The sequence below is a fragment of the Orycteropus afer genome, unplaced genomic scaffold (genome assembly GCF_000298275.1).
Source record: "Orycteropus afer afer isolate SDZICR_OR568_19922 unplaced genomic scaffold, OryAfe1.0 scaffold00004, whole genome shotgun sequence".
NCBI classification, from domain to species: Eukaryota; Metazoa; Chordata; class Mammalia; order Tubulidentata; family Orycteropodidae; genus Orycteropus; species Orycteropus afer.
Window position 1 is genome coordinate 27,171,152 of NW_006921591.1, and position 15,358 is coordinate 27,186,509.

The window sequence follows — 15,358 nt, forward strand, 5'->3', positions numbered from 1 at the left end:
TCTTCTCTTTGGCTTCCTGGGTTCCACCCCTTCCTCCTGCTCTTCCGGCCTGCTACTCTGTGCTACGCCTGTGCTTACCTTGCTCCCGAATACCTGGTCCCTCTCGGTAGGGTAACAAGGGAACGTGTTCAGTGCAGATCAGTGAGTAAGCACAAGCCCGCCTTGTTTCAGTACCTATGCTAAAAGAGCATAGCACACAAGATTAACAATGGTGTTATCTCTTGTCTCCAGTCTCCAGTGCAGTTGCCCATGCCTGTCCTCAGCAGGCAGCGCCCACTCCCAGGTCTCAGTACAAGCAAGAACACAACCCACACACAGTGAATATGGCTGCACCAGCCACTTGCAAAATCCAAAGTGGCTGCACCTTCAAGACAGCTGCCGGAAGTCCACAGTTCTGCCTGTACCCTTCCTCACTGTTCTCTCTTCTTGCCGTCAGGCACCAATTCAGTCCTTGTCCATGCATCCTTGGTGAGCAGTGCCAATTCTTAGATTGCTATCAGGAAGTATTCAAAATGGCTGTGCCCTCAGGACAGCTGGCAGTCCATAGCTCCGTTTGTCTCCTAACTCAGTGTTTCATTCATGATCTTCTTCTTATCTATTTCTTTATCCTTTCCTTCAAAGCTCAAGATTCTAAGATATTCTTCTGTATTGGTTTCAATTGGGTTGTCATTGCTTTATTGCATAGGATCTATGTAGCTTGTCTACTTATTCCTCCATCTTGCCAGAACTCTGGAGCTCCTTTAAGAATTCTTTCTTTGTGTTTGGTTTTACAAAGTTTGATTATGATATATTTTAGTGAGTTTCTTTTGACCATGTATCCAATTTGAGGTTGATTGAGCTTCTTAAATAACTACCTTCTGATCTTTCATGCTATTAGGGAAGGTTTTTTCCTAACAAAACTGCAACAATTTTCTTCTTCTTTTTTTTTTTTTATTTTTTTTGGTATCTTCCTATTTTGGAAATCTGATCATATGTATGTCATTCCTCTTGATGGTGTCTCACGTAATTCTTAGGCTTTCTTCATTTTTTTCTTTCTTTGTTTTTTCATGATTATTCCTCTAACAGATTAATATTAAGAGATTTGTCATCAATTTCTTTAATTCTGTCTTCACTTGATTCAGTTTTACTCCTTTGTCCTTTGATGTGTTATTTCTTAAATTTTAGTATTAAACTTCTGGATTATTATTTGCTCTCTTTGTACTGTTTGCTATTTTCCATTGGTTTAGTCAATTTGTTCATGTATTGTTTTGCTGAATTCTTCTAGAATTTTGTTTATGTTTTCTTTTATTTTTTTCTGTGGTTTTCTTGATCTCTTCTTAAATGCAGAATTAATCTAAATAGAGATCTTTTGAGTTACTTATCACATAGTTCCTGTGCCATTACTACCCCTAGAATATTTTCTGACATGCAATTTATTCATTTGTTTGATCTGTTTGTCCTTTATTCTTATTATTTTATATATTTATTATTATTATTATTTTGTTGTTTGGATTTGAAGTTATTTGCTGTTGCCAAGACTTTGAGTCTTATTTTATTAGTTTGTTGATTGCATGTTTGTTTGTTTCACTCTGATTTGTGTTTTATTTTGTTTTAATATATCTGGATAATGGGTCAGGTGGGCTCTCTAGCATTAGTTTGGCAGCACTTGGACACTCACCCTTGTCTCCAAGTGGATTTGGTAGCTGGTGGGACTGTAAGCACAAGTCTGTGATCACTGATCATTAAAAGAGCAGCTGAGAGAAGACTGGGTGGGTGTTGTCTGCCAACTGTTATACATCTAGTGAACAAGCATCTAGAGCAAGTGGTTGCACTCATCCAGTGGCTGGGGTGACAGCTGTGGTAGGCATGGCTGGGTAATGTCACTAGCTCATGACTGCTGAGGGGGAATTTTATATATATATATATATATATATATATATATATATATATAAAACCAAACCAAACTCACTGTCATCAAGTTGATTCTGACTCATAATGAACCCCTTTGGGTTTCCAAGGCAGAGAATCTTTACAGAAGTAGATTGCTCATGCTTCCTTCCACAGCGTGTCTGATGGGTTTGAATCTCCAACCTTCTGGCTAGCAGTCAAATGCCTTATGCACTACGCCACCAGAGCTCCATATATATACATGGAAAGAAAAAAAAAAAATGGGAGGGTGGCAGAAGAAAGACTGCTCTGATCAAAATGCTACTTGCATTAATTCAAAATCTCACACTTTTTCAGTTGGCTTTTAACCACTCCATATACCTCATTTTTCACTGTTTTCTTTTTTGTGGTTATTATAAAATATTCTCAAATAACTGTACTTGCTCATACTATGGTTGAATACTGGTTGCTTGGTTTCCTAAATTTGCTAAATTTTTTCTAATTTAGAATTCATTCTAATTAATGATCTCAGTTTCCTCAATAATATTTGTGTTAAAGTAGGCTAAACTGCAATAACAAATAGACTCCAGTGGTCACTAGTGTAAACACAGTAAGTGTTTATTTCTTATTCATGTTATAGTTCCGGGTCAGTGTTCAAGGAGAAGAAGTGCTTTCCTCCACATGATGGTCCAGCCACCCAGAATTTTTCCATGTAGTGGCTGCTATAATCCAGGGCCCTGCATCTATCACTGATTATAGGACAAAGCTAATGAGGAAGAGGCATGCTTACCTAGAATAAACACTTCTAATTTCTCCTCATATTTTTGTTATAAACATATGGACATTTTGCCATGTCTATAAGATTAAGGAAAGCTGAGAAATGCAATTAGGCCATGAACTCACTGCACTTTTATTACTCCAGAAGGAAGAGGGAATAAATGTTAGTGAATAGCCAGTGGTATCTGCAGCTGTAATCATAATGATTAGATATATGTGAAACACTTAACAAAAGCTCTTCCACAGTAGATAGCACATTCCTTTCTCTGCATTTGAATCTCCTCAAGGGGATAAGCAATTTTATCAAACAAAAACAAGTACTAGCTATTTAGGAATCCCTAGGTAGAACAATAGCGTAGTGTCTAAGGCACTTGACTGCTAACCAGAAGCCTGGCAGTTCAAACCCACCAGCCACTCCTTGGAAGGAAGATGGGGCAATCTACTTCCGTAGTTATACTGCCTCAGAAACCCAAGGAGGGGTCGCTATGAGTTGGGTCCGACTCGACGGCACATAGCTACATAGCAGGTGGAACAAATGGTATACTAGCTGAAAAGACTGGTGATTCAAACTTACCCAGAAATACCTCAGAAGTAAGGCCTAGCAATCTGCTTCCAAAAAGGTACAACCATGAAAACTATAGGACAATTCTACTCTTCACACATGGGGTCACCATGAGTTAGACCTGACTTGACAGAAACTTACAATAACAACTATTAATTTAGAAAATTAACCATAGTCCAATACTATGGGAGATTATCTTTACAGTTGAGCCAAAGCTCTGGAAAATGTCCAGTTACCAGGGAGTGACCCAATTGACTCCTCTTAAGAGGATAGACAAAGGAGCTCTGATGGCATAGTAGGTAAGGTATTTGGCTGCTAACCAAAAGTTTAGTGGATCAAACTCACCAGCTGCTCCATGGAGGAAGATGAGGCAAGAAACTTCCATAAAGATTTACAGCTTTGGAAACACAATGGGGGTCACTATGAGTCGGAATTGAGTTGATTGCAGTGAGTGAAGATGATAGAAAAGTAGACTAATTCATTATTAGAATGAATTTCGGTGATGTAGCTTAATATAAAAACAAGAGTTATTGATTAACTCAAATTAACTCCCAACTTGATGCCCCGAGGAAGGCAGTTAATGAAGGGCCAGCTTTCATACCATCTCTGTCCTTAGCATAAACATTCTGTAGCACCTCCACTCAGAGTCAATTGAACTGAACTCTAGGATCAGTAGAAGTGAATATTACTTCTTTGTTCCTATATGAAATAAAAACAATAAACTTAAGCCCATGCCTACCACCTAAGCAAGAGCTAATATTTATCTTCTGCAAATAAATTGTGGAAAATAATGGAATTCTGGGACCAAAGACTTTTTTTTTTTTTTTGATCATGCTAGAATAATGTTGTTGTTGTTGTTGTTATGTGCCATCGAGTCAGCCCTGACTCATAGCGACCCCTCCTTGGGTTTCCGAGGCAATATCACTACGGAAGTAGGATTGCCCAACCTTCCTTCCGAGGAGTGGCTGATGGGTTTGAACCGCCAACCATCTGGTGAGCAGTCAAGTGCCTTAGCCCCTATGCTACCAGAGCTCCCTGCTAGAATAATAGTATGCCAAAATATATCAAATCACATGTAGATCTGAGAACACGTCAGACTCTCATGTTCCTTTGAGATTTTAGGTATGCTGTCCTATCTGCCCTCCTTGCTTTCTACCTAACTTCATCCTTGTATTCCTGGGAAATGCCTATACTTGCTTCATATTTTTACTACATCTGTCAAGGCACTTGGTCCTCTGTGCTCCTGTTCTCCCTGTTTACCTCCCTTAAGTGTTCTTTCATATCATACAGCAAATCATATTTTTATTTGCATATTTCTCTCTCTTTAGCATCCAGCATGTTTTTGGTGCTGGGTAAACATGTTTTGAATAGGTTAATGCTATTCCCTCAAAAGTCTGGTCATGTTCCTTCATCTGTGCATTTACAGCTAAATATTGTTCACATATAGGGTTCATGGTATGTATTTGGAGAAAGATAAGGAGAAAAGAAAAGAGAGTAAGGAAGGAAAGGAGAGAGGGAGGAAGGAAAGAAGGGAGTTATTACTCAAACAGAGCATAGAAAAAATGTCCATATGTATCTATATTCAAAGGTTAAGCTTTTAAAAAATAAAGTAGAATAAAGCAAAATCCTCTAGGAATTCACAAAATGGAAACCATAATGATCAAGGAAAGATGGAAAGAATCATAGTGGAAATAATATTTGAGATGAATTCTAAGCCATAAAGGAGAATTATGTAAATTTTCTTTCATAAAGGAGGAGAGGATGTAAATTCTGTGTCAAATAAAGTACCAAATAATTAAACAGAAGAAGGAAAATGTGGGGCATATTTTGGGGCAAAGACAACTTAGTTGGACACTGGTTTATTTCTCTTTCAATTTCCCTTTGACAGTTGAAAGTTGTAGCTTTGTGAGCTATTACTTACTACAATTCTGTTTCTCTCTGATATTTTTTCAGGAGCTGGTGGTTGGTCTCCAGCAGATTCTAATGCTCAACAGTGGCTCCAGATGGATCTGGGAAACCGAGTGGAAATTACTGCTGTGGCCACACAGGGAAGGTACGGAAGCTCTGACTGGGTGACAAGTTACAGTCTGATGTTCAGTGACACAGGACACAACTGGAAACAGTACAAGCAAGAGGACAGCATCTGGGTAGGACATTATTTCTCTTCTCATGAATAAAGCAGAAATGTGATCTTGTTAACCAGTGAATACTCCTGTCATGTGCCTATGTCCAGATTGTTGGTAGCTTAATAACTGTTAAGTGTCCATTCAGAAATAATTAAACCATATAAAAAGGCAATCTCCAACATGCTCCCAGTTCCATGGGAAATTAGAGTGTCTGCTGTAAAGAGTTTAGTGTTTTCCTCCTTTTTTGGTAGCTAGGATAATTCACTAAGTTTCTTCATCTATAAAAATAGATAAATGCACCACAAGAGTCTAATTGTTAATGAGAATATCTATATTTTCTTAGTATTATTTATTTTTTAAGGGGTTCTGGGGGTGCAGTGGTTCAAGCATTTGTTTGCCAACCAAGATGTCGGCAGTTTGAATCTACCAATCTCTCCATAGGAGAAAGATGAGGCAGGCTGTTTCTGTAAAGATTATAGCCTTAGAAACTGTACAGGGCAGTTCTGCTCTGTCCTGTAGGGTCACTATGCGTCAGAATCAACTTTATGGCATTGGGTTTTATTTACTTCTTTCTTTGTTACTTTCTGGCACTTACAAACCTTACAACAATCAAACTAGATAAATTATATAACAGGACCGAGGTCATCCAATTTATGAATCTTGGTATAGGAATTTGTACTTTAACTCTGATGCCACTGTGTTGAACAGTATCTTTCTAAGATTTGAAAACAATTGAAACTTGAACAATACAAAATAAGTAAAAGATTTAGAATTATTCTAGCATTAAAAAATTTATTTGGCTTCAAAGTGAAGGACAATTAACTCCAACTATAAAAATGAACTTTCCCTTCCAACCCCAAGACCCAAATCTTGTCCTCACTTTGTAGGTGAAATGCTGTTCAGTAAACAGCTAGATGAGGAGAGAGAAAAGAACCAGGTAGCAAGTAACCTGGAGATTACTTTAGAAATACACGCATACAATAAAAGAGTTTATTCATTTATATAGATTTTAGTTTAGAAGAAACATCACCAAACAGTTTTTTCCTTCTAAATGAACATAAAATGTGATGATTTGGCAATTGATAGCACTGTCTTTCCTCTCAGAATCTCTCTAGATACCTCCCCCTTTATATCAATGTCAATTAGGATTTCAAATTGCTCATTTATGCATTTATTTTTCTGTGTTCCCCATTCAATTGAAAAAAAAATACATATACTTATATTTCATATTCATTTTTATTTGTTAATTGCCTACACATTACTTGGGTTTCTACTTGAAAATAACAGTAAATTAAAGAACAAAATTAGATATGGCAGAGTGAATCTTGACAATATTATTATCATCTTTATTCTGGGTTGTTTGCAAAATTAAGTTGTAATATTCTTAGAGAGTATGGGTTTCTTTCATTTGAAAAGTAATCTTTTGCACATCATTCTATTTTTTCTCAATTTTTACACATTCATACATTCTTATAGTTAATTCTTTTTTTTTTTTTTGATGTTTTTAGTGTAAATTGAGAAATATACACACATTACATTTTGAAGAACAATTTTAAGGTTTTTTATTGATTTCAGAAGGATTATTTGTTTCTTTGGCATTTTCAGTCAGGGCCAGATTTTTGTTTGTTTGTTTTCTTCAGATTGAAACTGAAGCTTGGAGTTAGTTTTACTACTTAAAAAAAAAAAAAAAAAAAGAGGTTTTATTATCTTTAGCACCTAATCACCTGCTTTTAGCCTACTTCTGGATCAGGATGTAAAGCAATCTTACTAGGCTTGGGAGCAGCTGCCCCAAGGCTTATTTCACTTCTTTGCTCTTGTGGACTTACTTGTGTTTATAAATAACCCAAGCCCCTTCAAGGCAGGGCAGGGACCTGTTTTGTAAATCTTTGTAGCCCTGTATCTAACAGACCTGGATTAAGCAGGAGTGAATTTTTGGATGGCTATTCATAGAACTACAGAATGTCTAAGGCTTCCAGAATTCAGGGATTAGATTCCTGACCCCTATATCATCCTCCAAAACACCTTGTCAATGATGGCAGGGGCAGTAAAAAATGCTAGGTGGGAGGGCACAAAGAGACAGGGACTACCAAGTACAGAAAGGAAAAGCATCCCAGCTACAGTTCACTAGAGATATAACTATCTCAGGGCATGTGGGAGAGGTGGCAACTTCAGGACTGAACTGTGACTGCTAGTGCTCAGCAGAGGAATGATAAAAGGAGGCATTGTTACAACTTCCATTTTAAAGACTAAAATATAATAATATTTAGCAGGAGCACTATGATCAATGGTGTGCATTAACTAGGTGAATCTGGACAAAACCTGTGTCCACTTATATTAACACTGAGGGCATTAACAGCTACTTAACACCTACTACACACTACATTTGTATACAAAATGAAATTCTATAAAATGGGTATTATAATTAACTACCTGACTGTCTGCAATGATTAGGTACTAACGTCCCTGTAAATGAGAGACTTAGGATCACAGAAACAGATTCAAGGTCATACAATCAGAAATTGATGGCACTACAGTTAAAAACTACGATTCATACCCAACATGCTTGATTGCAAACTGGGCTTTCTATTTCTCTTTTACCACATTTGCTTTTGTTAATTTTCAGAAAAATCATTTCCTTATCTAGCTTTAAAAATTGATTTTGTCAGGTCCAGTCTTTGATAATAAACCTGATTGTTTAACTCATGTGTTGCTAAAATGTAAAAGAGACAAAGCATCGATAGCACATAACTGTATTTACATATGCTAAAAATAGTGCTCATACTTGCTAAAACTGTGCAGGCTTTCAGGAATTTATACCAACAAGAGATTCAGGGTGTTTGACCAAATAATTCAAGGAAATATGTAAAATCTGACTTGTAGCTAGTTTTACCAGATTATGCTGTTGGATAATACAGAATACCTTGAAAGTTTTTCTTTTTATTTGAAATTTAAAATTAAAAGTCAGATGATGGATTCACAAGAGCTAAATCTTGTTCACAAGATGAGAGCAATAGCAACCAAGAGGTTTTTATAAAAAAGGCTCTAAATTGTTATATGTGACTTTTTGGAAAAAGTCAATACTTACAAACATCAATATGAAGTATAGACTTAATTAATGATGGCATTTCAAGGGAATTGAGAATCTTTTGAGTGCAGATTTTCACCTGGACTTTTTGAAAATCCTCAATTTTTAGATGATACAGCATGGGTAATGATTTACCAAAGAATACAAACATAGCACAAACTTCATATGGGCATCAATTTACAGCTAATCAAGAGGTATCTTGATCTATGTTACTTCTCTAAATGTTTGAATGTCAAATAATTATTTTTGGTGCAGTCACCATATTCCTTCCATCTTGTTTTGATGCTTTTTCCATCGTTCAATATTTTGCCCACAGAATCCTTTAATTTTGCAACTTGAGGCTTTAATTTTTTCTTTGATTCTTTCAGCTTGCGAATTGCCAAGCATGTTCTTCTCTTTTGGCCTGAACCATGCCATGGTATTTTCAATATCCTCATATACATGTGAAAGCTGGACAAGGAATATGGAAGAACAAAGGAGATGAATTTGAATTGTGGTGTTGGAGAAGAATATAGAAAATACCATGGACTGCCAGAAGAATGAACAAATCTGTCTTGGAAGAAGTAAAGCTGGAATGCTTTTTAAAAATGAAAATGGGCAGATTTCATCTCACATACTTTGGTCATGTTGTCAGAAGGGTCCAGTCACTGGAAAAAGACATCATACTTGGTAAAGTAGAGGATCGATGAAAAAGGATAGATCCTCAGTTAGTTGGATTGACACAGTGGCTGCAATGACGGGTTTCAACATAGCAAGGATTTTGAAGATGGCTTACGACCAGGCAGTGTTTTTGTTCTCTTGTACATGTGGTCACTATGAGTCAGAACCAACACAATGGCACCTAACAATAATAGGAGATATATTTTATTTTAGAAAGTTCACTTCAGAATGAGAATCTTAAAAGGATGCCTTCCAATGTACAGTAGGAAATCTTCATGCCCTAAAAATTCAATTTAGAAAGTTTCTGATCTGGCATTGAATGGAATGTTCAATAATGAGGACACAAAACAGCTACTTAGCTACATTATGATTTATGAATAAGCCAGAGTCCCCTGCTTCACTAAACAGTCAGATGTGAAGGTGTCTCAGGGACAAATTTAGCAACAATTTTTAGAACTATAGCAGATCTAAAATCTCGTCTAGTTTGGTGAGTAGATGTGCTGAATTAATATAATTAATATATGTGTTATGAGTCTGGCTTTGGGCATCAGCATGATCCTATTCTTAGTAAAGTGGTACATTTCTTTGTAACAAAGGAACCTCTTAATTAAAACCACTCAGACCAGGGTCCTGTTACCAATTGTTTTAAAAGACATACCACTTGACATACTTACTCTCCTAGTTATATTCATGAACAACCTTTTCAGTAGAGTCCCTTGGGTGTGAGTGAGTGTTCAAACCCTTCTTGAATCCATCTGCATTTATAACATACAAGTGGGTGTTCTAGAAATGCATCCCCCTCTGTCATTTTTACTGATATTCTGATATTTATCACTCTTAAATTCAAAGATGGTCATTTCTCTTTGTGTTAATATATGCTATCCTATTTTTTAATTCACCTTCTCCACATTGACTATAATTTTGTACAATTCAGTTAGTGAAGTTTACAATCTAATTCCTTTTCCCATACTGGACTGGAATGTCTCCATCTTTTCAACCTATTATAATTAAAATTTCAGGAACCATTTCATTCATCTGTATTTTGATCTTTTTCTTGTCTACCCAAATTTTGGGAACATCAGTTATACCAATATGACATATGGACACAAAAGCCTTATAAACATTCACAAGTATTATTTGTTCTCTTTTTCAAATCTTCCCTGATAGCAGCCTCATTTATTTGCCATTTTGGTGCAACAGCATATTAGTGTAATGTTTTCAGTTAAGGATTCCCAAGTATTTGATAAGTTATTATGATTGGGAAACAAGAAAGTTCAAGACTTTTTAACCCATAAAATATGTTGTATCAGTATGAGTCAAAAATGTACTTTACTTGTCTCAAAGTGAATGACCATTGTCATAGCTCCAACTTCATCATCATCACCATACTTCTTGGTTATAAAGGGCAGTAAATACTACAATTCTCTTACCCTTTTATATCCAGGAACTTCAACACAAGAAATCCACAGTGTGCAAAAAACAAAGAGGGAGCTCCTCTAAGTCCCCAAAGTCATTTTATATCTGATCTACACATCCCTCTTCTCAATCAAGGTTAGTATTCTTTATTGAGTCATATTAGATAAAAGATTTACTACTTTCCTGCCCACTTTTGTACATGTATGGACTCTATGCAACCCAACTCCAGCTGTTTTCTACTGAGATAGTTTAAAGTCATCTATAAACTTAAATAATTTCGCACTCACCATCTGCATTTTATTTACAAAGATGACACATAACTAGAAATAGAAGCAATCTATAAAAATCCTGAATTTTAAAATTGATATGTATTCTATTTTTTTCACTTTCTAAGTATAATCCCTATATGAAGTAACTGATGATAAAGTAATATCCATCCTTATGAGACAACATATTTTAATGTCTTGTGAATATATAATCTAAGGAACTCCTTTCATGTACTGGTTTTAACAAGCCTCTGCTACAATGGATTCATCAGTATTGGCCATGGAAATCTAGGCTGGTTCTGCTTTATTTGCTATACCTGCACCTTTCCAAAGTTTCCATTTAATTAGGCAATCACAATCAGCCTCTGCTTAAAGCGGTCATATATTTTGAGATGGTACAGTGTTATTCCTCCTTGTTATAGCATGAGCATATTCATTCACAGGGAAGTCAAGGACTACATTAGTATGAGCCACTGGTGAAGAATAAGGACCTTACAAAGTTGGGACCACAACTAAGGCAGATAATTCTGGAAGGCTGACACTTTCATATGTACTGATATTAGTTCAAACTGCATAATCGAAACAGTTGTAGTGAATTTGTTTGGTTCCCCCAGATATCTATATGGTAGGATATCCAAAGAAATGGAGCAGCTACTTTTTGTGTGGAACACAGTGTAATTTGTGTCCCTGTTAATATTGCCAAATATATCAGTTAATTTTATCTTCAAATTAACACTCACAAGTAATTTCCTATTTCAAAGAAGAAGAAAGTGAGGTTTAGAAGGATTAAAGGACCTAGAATATTCCACGCAAGTAGATGAATGGTGAGGCCAAGGTAATATATCCAGCTCTGTCTCTTCCTGAAGCTTAAATACCTAAATTGCTAGAGAATTCTGTAACCGGTGTATGATGGCATGAGAGTTATGGCCAGATATTCTCTGACAATTGCTGCTAACACTTGGATTGTTATTCCGGACACATTCTTATCTAGAGAGGAAGTAATCTGCTAATCCAGACCAATCTGGAAATTCAGACCCTATCTAGAATTAATCGGCATGATAAGCCTGGGGGAAAACTTGGCATGGAGTTGGTTAAAGATTATCACTAACATATAACCTAGTCAACTGGTTTAAGCTCTTCTTGCTAGTGTCTCTGAAGCTAATGGTGTGTGGTCAGAATTATTCAGGAATAATTTACCATTGGCTTTCTGGCATAAGCATTCAGTAATAATAGATCAATAAGATAAAAGATGGGAGATACTGAGGTACATGAAATCAAAATTTTTCCTTCCTGTGTGTACACATTGAATCTTAGTATTTTTCCTCATGAAACATGATGGAAAAATGTGTACCTTGTTGTGGTAGTTAAGGTTGTGTGTCAACTTGGCCTGGCCTGGTTTTGAGTGGCTGGGCAGCTGGTTATATTTATTCCCCATAATAAGGCTGGTAATCAACTCCATGGTGGAATCTACTGTAAGCAGCTGAGTAGCTGACTTAGGGATGTGGTCTGCTTCCAGTATATAAGAAGAAGCTTTGAGAAAAGTCTTGAGTTTCTGGACACATCTGGATCCTGCATTTGGCCAAGTCATCAGTAAGCGGCCTGCCATGTAGTCTGCTCGTACCTTGGGATTGTTTCTGGACTTCAACTAGTGGCCTGCCATGTTGCTTGATAATTTTGGGAATGTTCTACTTGATGACCTTGGGTTCGTCAACCTCAGCAGCCAACAATTTTCTTTGTTGAGAGAAGCCTCCTGCTTCAGTGGGCCAGGAGCAAAAGGCAAAGCTGAAGCCCAAGGTCAAGGGGTCTTCACCTGCCCCTAGAACTTGGCACATTGAACTCAGACTTCTAGCCCCCCAAACTGTAAGAGAATAAATCCTTGTTGATTGAGGCCACCCATTTGTGATATTTTCTGTTAGAGTGGCACTAGAGAACTAAAACACTCATCTCCTACAGAATGATATTTCAGATCTTTTAACAACAGCTACAGGTTTTTTTTTGCCCCCTTTCCTTTTCTACCACAATTTTCATATGTCAGCAAGCTGTCCCCCTCTAATCCAATATCTCCATGTAGTCATTTCCCTTTATGTGGCTGTATGCAATCACTCTAACTAACCTATCTTCTCTCCTTCTGAACATGTTGTTGTTGTTGTGATATACCATCGAGTCAGACCTGACTCATAGCGACCCCTCCTTGGGTTTCCACGGGAGTATCACTACGGAAGCAGATTGCCCAACCTTCCTTCTGAGCAGTTGCTGATGGGTTTGAACCGCCAGCCTCTGGGTAGCAGTCAAGTGCCTTAGGCACTAGGCTACCAGAGCTCTTCTTCTGAACATACTGTAGTTTATTAATATTTTCTTTATGGTTTTGTAAAACCCATGTTGTCTTTTCCCAAACACATCAGCCATTTAGTCCTTTATTATGGAATCACCTGACCTGAGCAATATGAAGGTTTATAACTTCCTGCAATCTTTCTTATGTGTTGGGCTTGCATTTGTTATCCATCACTTTTCTCAGGGGTCAATTGAAACATAAGTTAGACATTTTGATAATCATTTTATCCTTGAGTAACTTCCAAATTCTTTGGGAGATGCTATCTGATCCTCATGATTTATACAAATTTATTCTGCCAATGTGGCCTAGAACATCTTGAGTATTGATCACTGTTTTATATAGCATTTTAAGCCTAGCAATTTCAGAAAACAATTTGAAAGTGAGAATCTCATTATCATCGACATATCTTTTAAGCTCTCATTATACACCAAGCACTGTGCTAGGTGCTAGGCATACAAAGGACCTTAACATTTGGTCTTTTTCCTCCTTTCATGTGCAGTACTACTGTTGTTGTTGTTGTTGTTGTGTGCCGTTGAGTCGGACCCGACTCATAGCGACCCCTCCTTGGGTTTCCGAGGCAGTATCACTACGGAAGTAGATTGTCCCATCTTCCTTCCAAGGAGTGGCTGGTGGGTTTGAACCACCAGCCTTTAATGAGAAAAATAATTGAAACACAGTTTAAGTGCAGAGCAAGTGTCACTAATGACAGTTCAGACTCATTAAGCTGTCAGAGAAGGTGTGTTTGGGGGTTTATGAGTGGGAGGGACATAGATGATTAGAAAGACAGGGACTGTGCTTAAATTACTTTAGCTTCTCAAAACTACAGAGTGCTTCATGCCTAAAAGCAAACAAACAAGCAAAATGACTATATAAATGTGGAAAGGGAAAATGGAGGGAAGGGAGGGGCAGGAGAAACATAACCAAAATTTTAAAGGAAGGTGTACAAAGTGTATTGGGACAAAGAATCAGTAAATTTTGGTACAAGATTTTCCTGGTCAGTTATATAAAATAAATTTGCAGAGGGAAGCTGGGTCAAGATAGTAGACTTATTGTTGCTAGCTGCCATCGACATGGCTCCAATTCATAAGGACATTATTTATAACAGAAAAAAAAAAAAAAGCCCCATTCCTCTTCTGTCTTCATAATCTTTGGTATGTTTTACTCCTTTCTTTCCTTGGTGGCGTAGTGCCTAAGGCATTTGACTGCTAAGAAGGCTGCTAAGAAGCTGCTCCTCAGAAGAAGACTGGGCAATCTACTTCCATAGATATATGTACAGATACTGCTTCGGAAACCCAAGGAGGGGTTGCTGTGAGTTGGGATCTACTGGAGGGCAGTGAATGTGTCAACTTATTTTCATTGGGAGTTTCCTTCATTTTTGATGACCCTCTACTTTGCCAAACATGATTATCTGTTCAAGCAATTTGTCTTTCAGCTACTACTATTATTGTTGGGTTGTTATGTGCCGTTGAGTCGGACCCAACTCATAGCAACCTCTCCTTGGGTTTCCGAGGCAGTATCACTACAAAAGTAGATTACCCAACCTTTGTTTCCAGGAGTGGCTGATGGGTTTGAACTGCCAGCCTTCTGGTTAGCAGCCAAATGGCTTAGGCACTATGCTACCAGAGCTCCCTCAACTACTGCTTAAAGAACAAAATGAAAAATGAACTAGTTGCTGTTTAGTCAATTCGAACTCATGTTGACTCCATGTGTGCAGAGTAGAACTGGGTGTCATCTGGTTTTCATGGCTGTGACCTTTCAGAAACAGATCACTAGGCCTTTCTTCTTAGGTGCCTCTGGGTAGATTCCAACTGCCAACCTTTCATTTAGTAACTAAGCACTTAACAGTTCGCACCACTGAGGAGCTCTTACTAGATACTACTACTAGCACCCTATTTTACTTAGTAACAGCAAAAAGCAAATATGCTATTTGTTGATTATTTTGTTTGGATACTTTATTTTTAAAAATATAAAAATAGTTGCTTAATGTTATTTGTCAGTATTTTGTTTTCTCTCTCAACCATAAACATAAGCTTTTAATTTAGATAGTTACCCATGTCATTTTCATCATCATTAAACACTCATTTAAGAAATTAACAATCCCAGAATCTCATCCCAATTTAATGGTGGCCACCTATCCAAAAAAAAATTATTATTATGTAGTAGGCCAACACAAATAAGCTTAGAGGGAAATGTAGGGATTTTGGCTAGGATCAGATTCCAGGGTGACTACTGATTATATTTATGACATGTTGTTGTTGTTGTTATGTG

The 15,358-nt window shown here is 37.1% G+C and overlaps 1 protein-coding gene across 1 annotated transcript in view; it reads left to right on the top strand.

Annotated features, from left to right (window-relative positions):
- Positions 1-15,358, top strand: part of CNTNAP5 (contactin associated protein family member 5) — a 1,495,600-nt gene that overhangs the window by 73,453 nt on the left and 1,406,789 nt on the right. Inside the window, exon 3 of the mRNA XM_042780525.1 lies at positions 5,159-5,352. Coding sequence (XP_042636459.1) covers positions 5,159-5,352 — 194 coding nt within the window. The remainder of the gene's footprint in view (positions 1-5,158; positions 5,353-15,358) is intronic.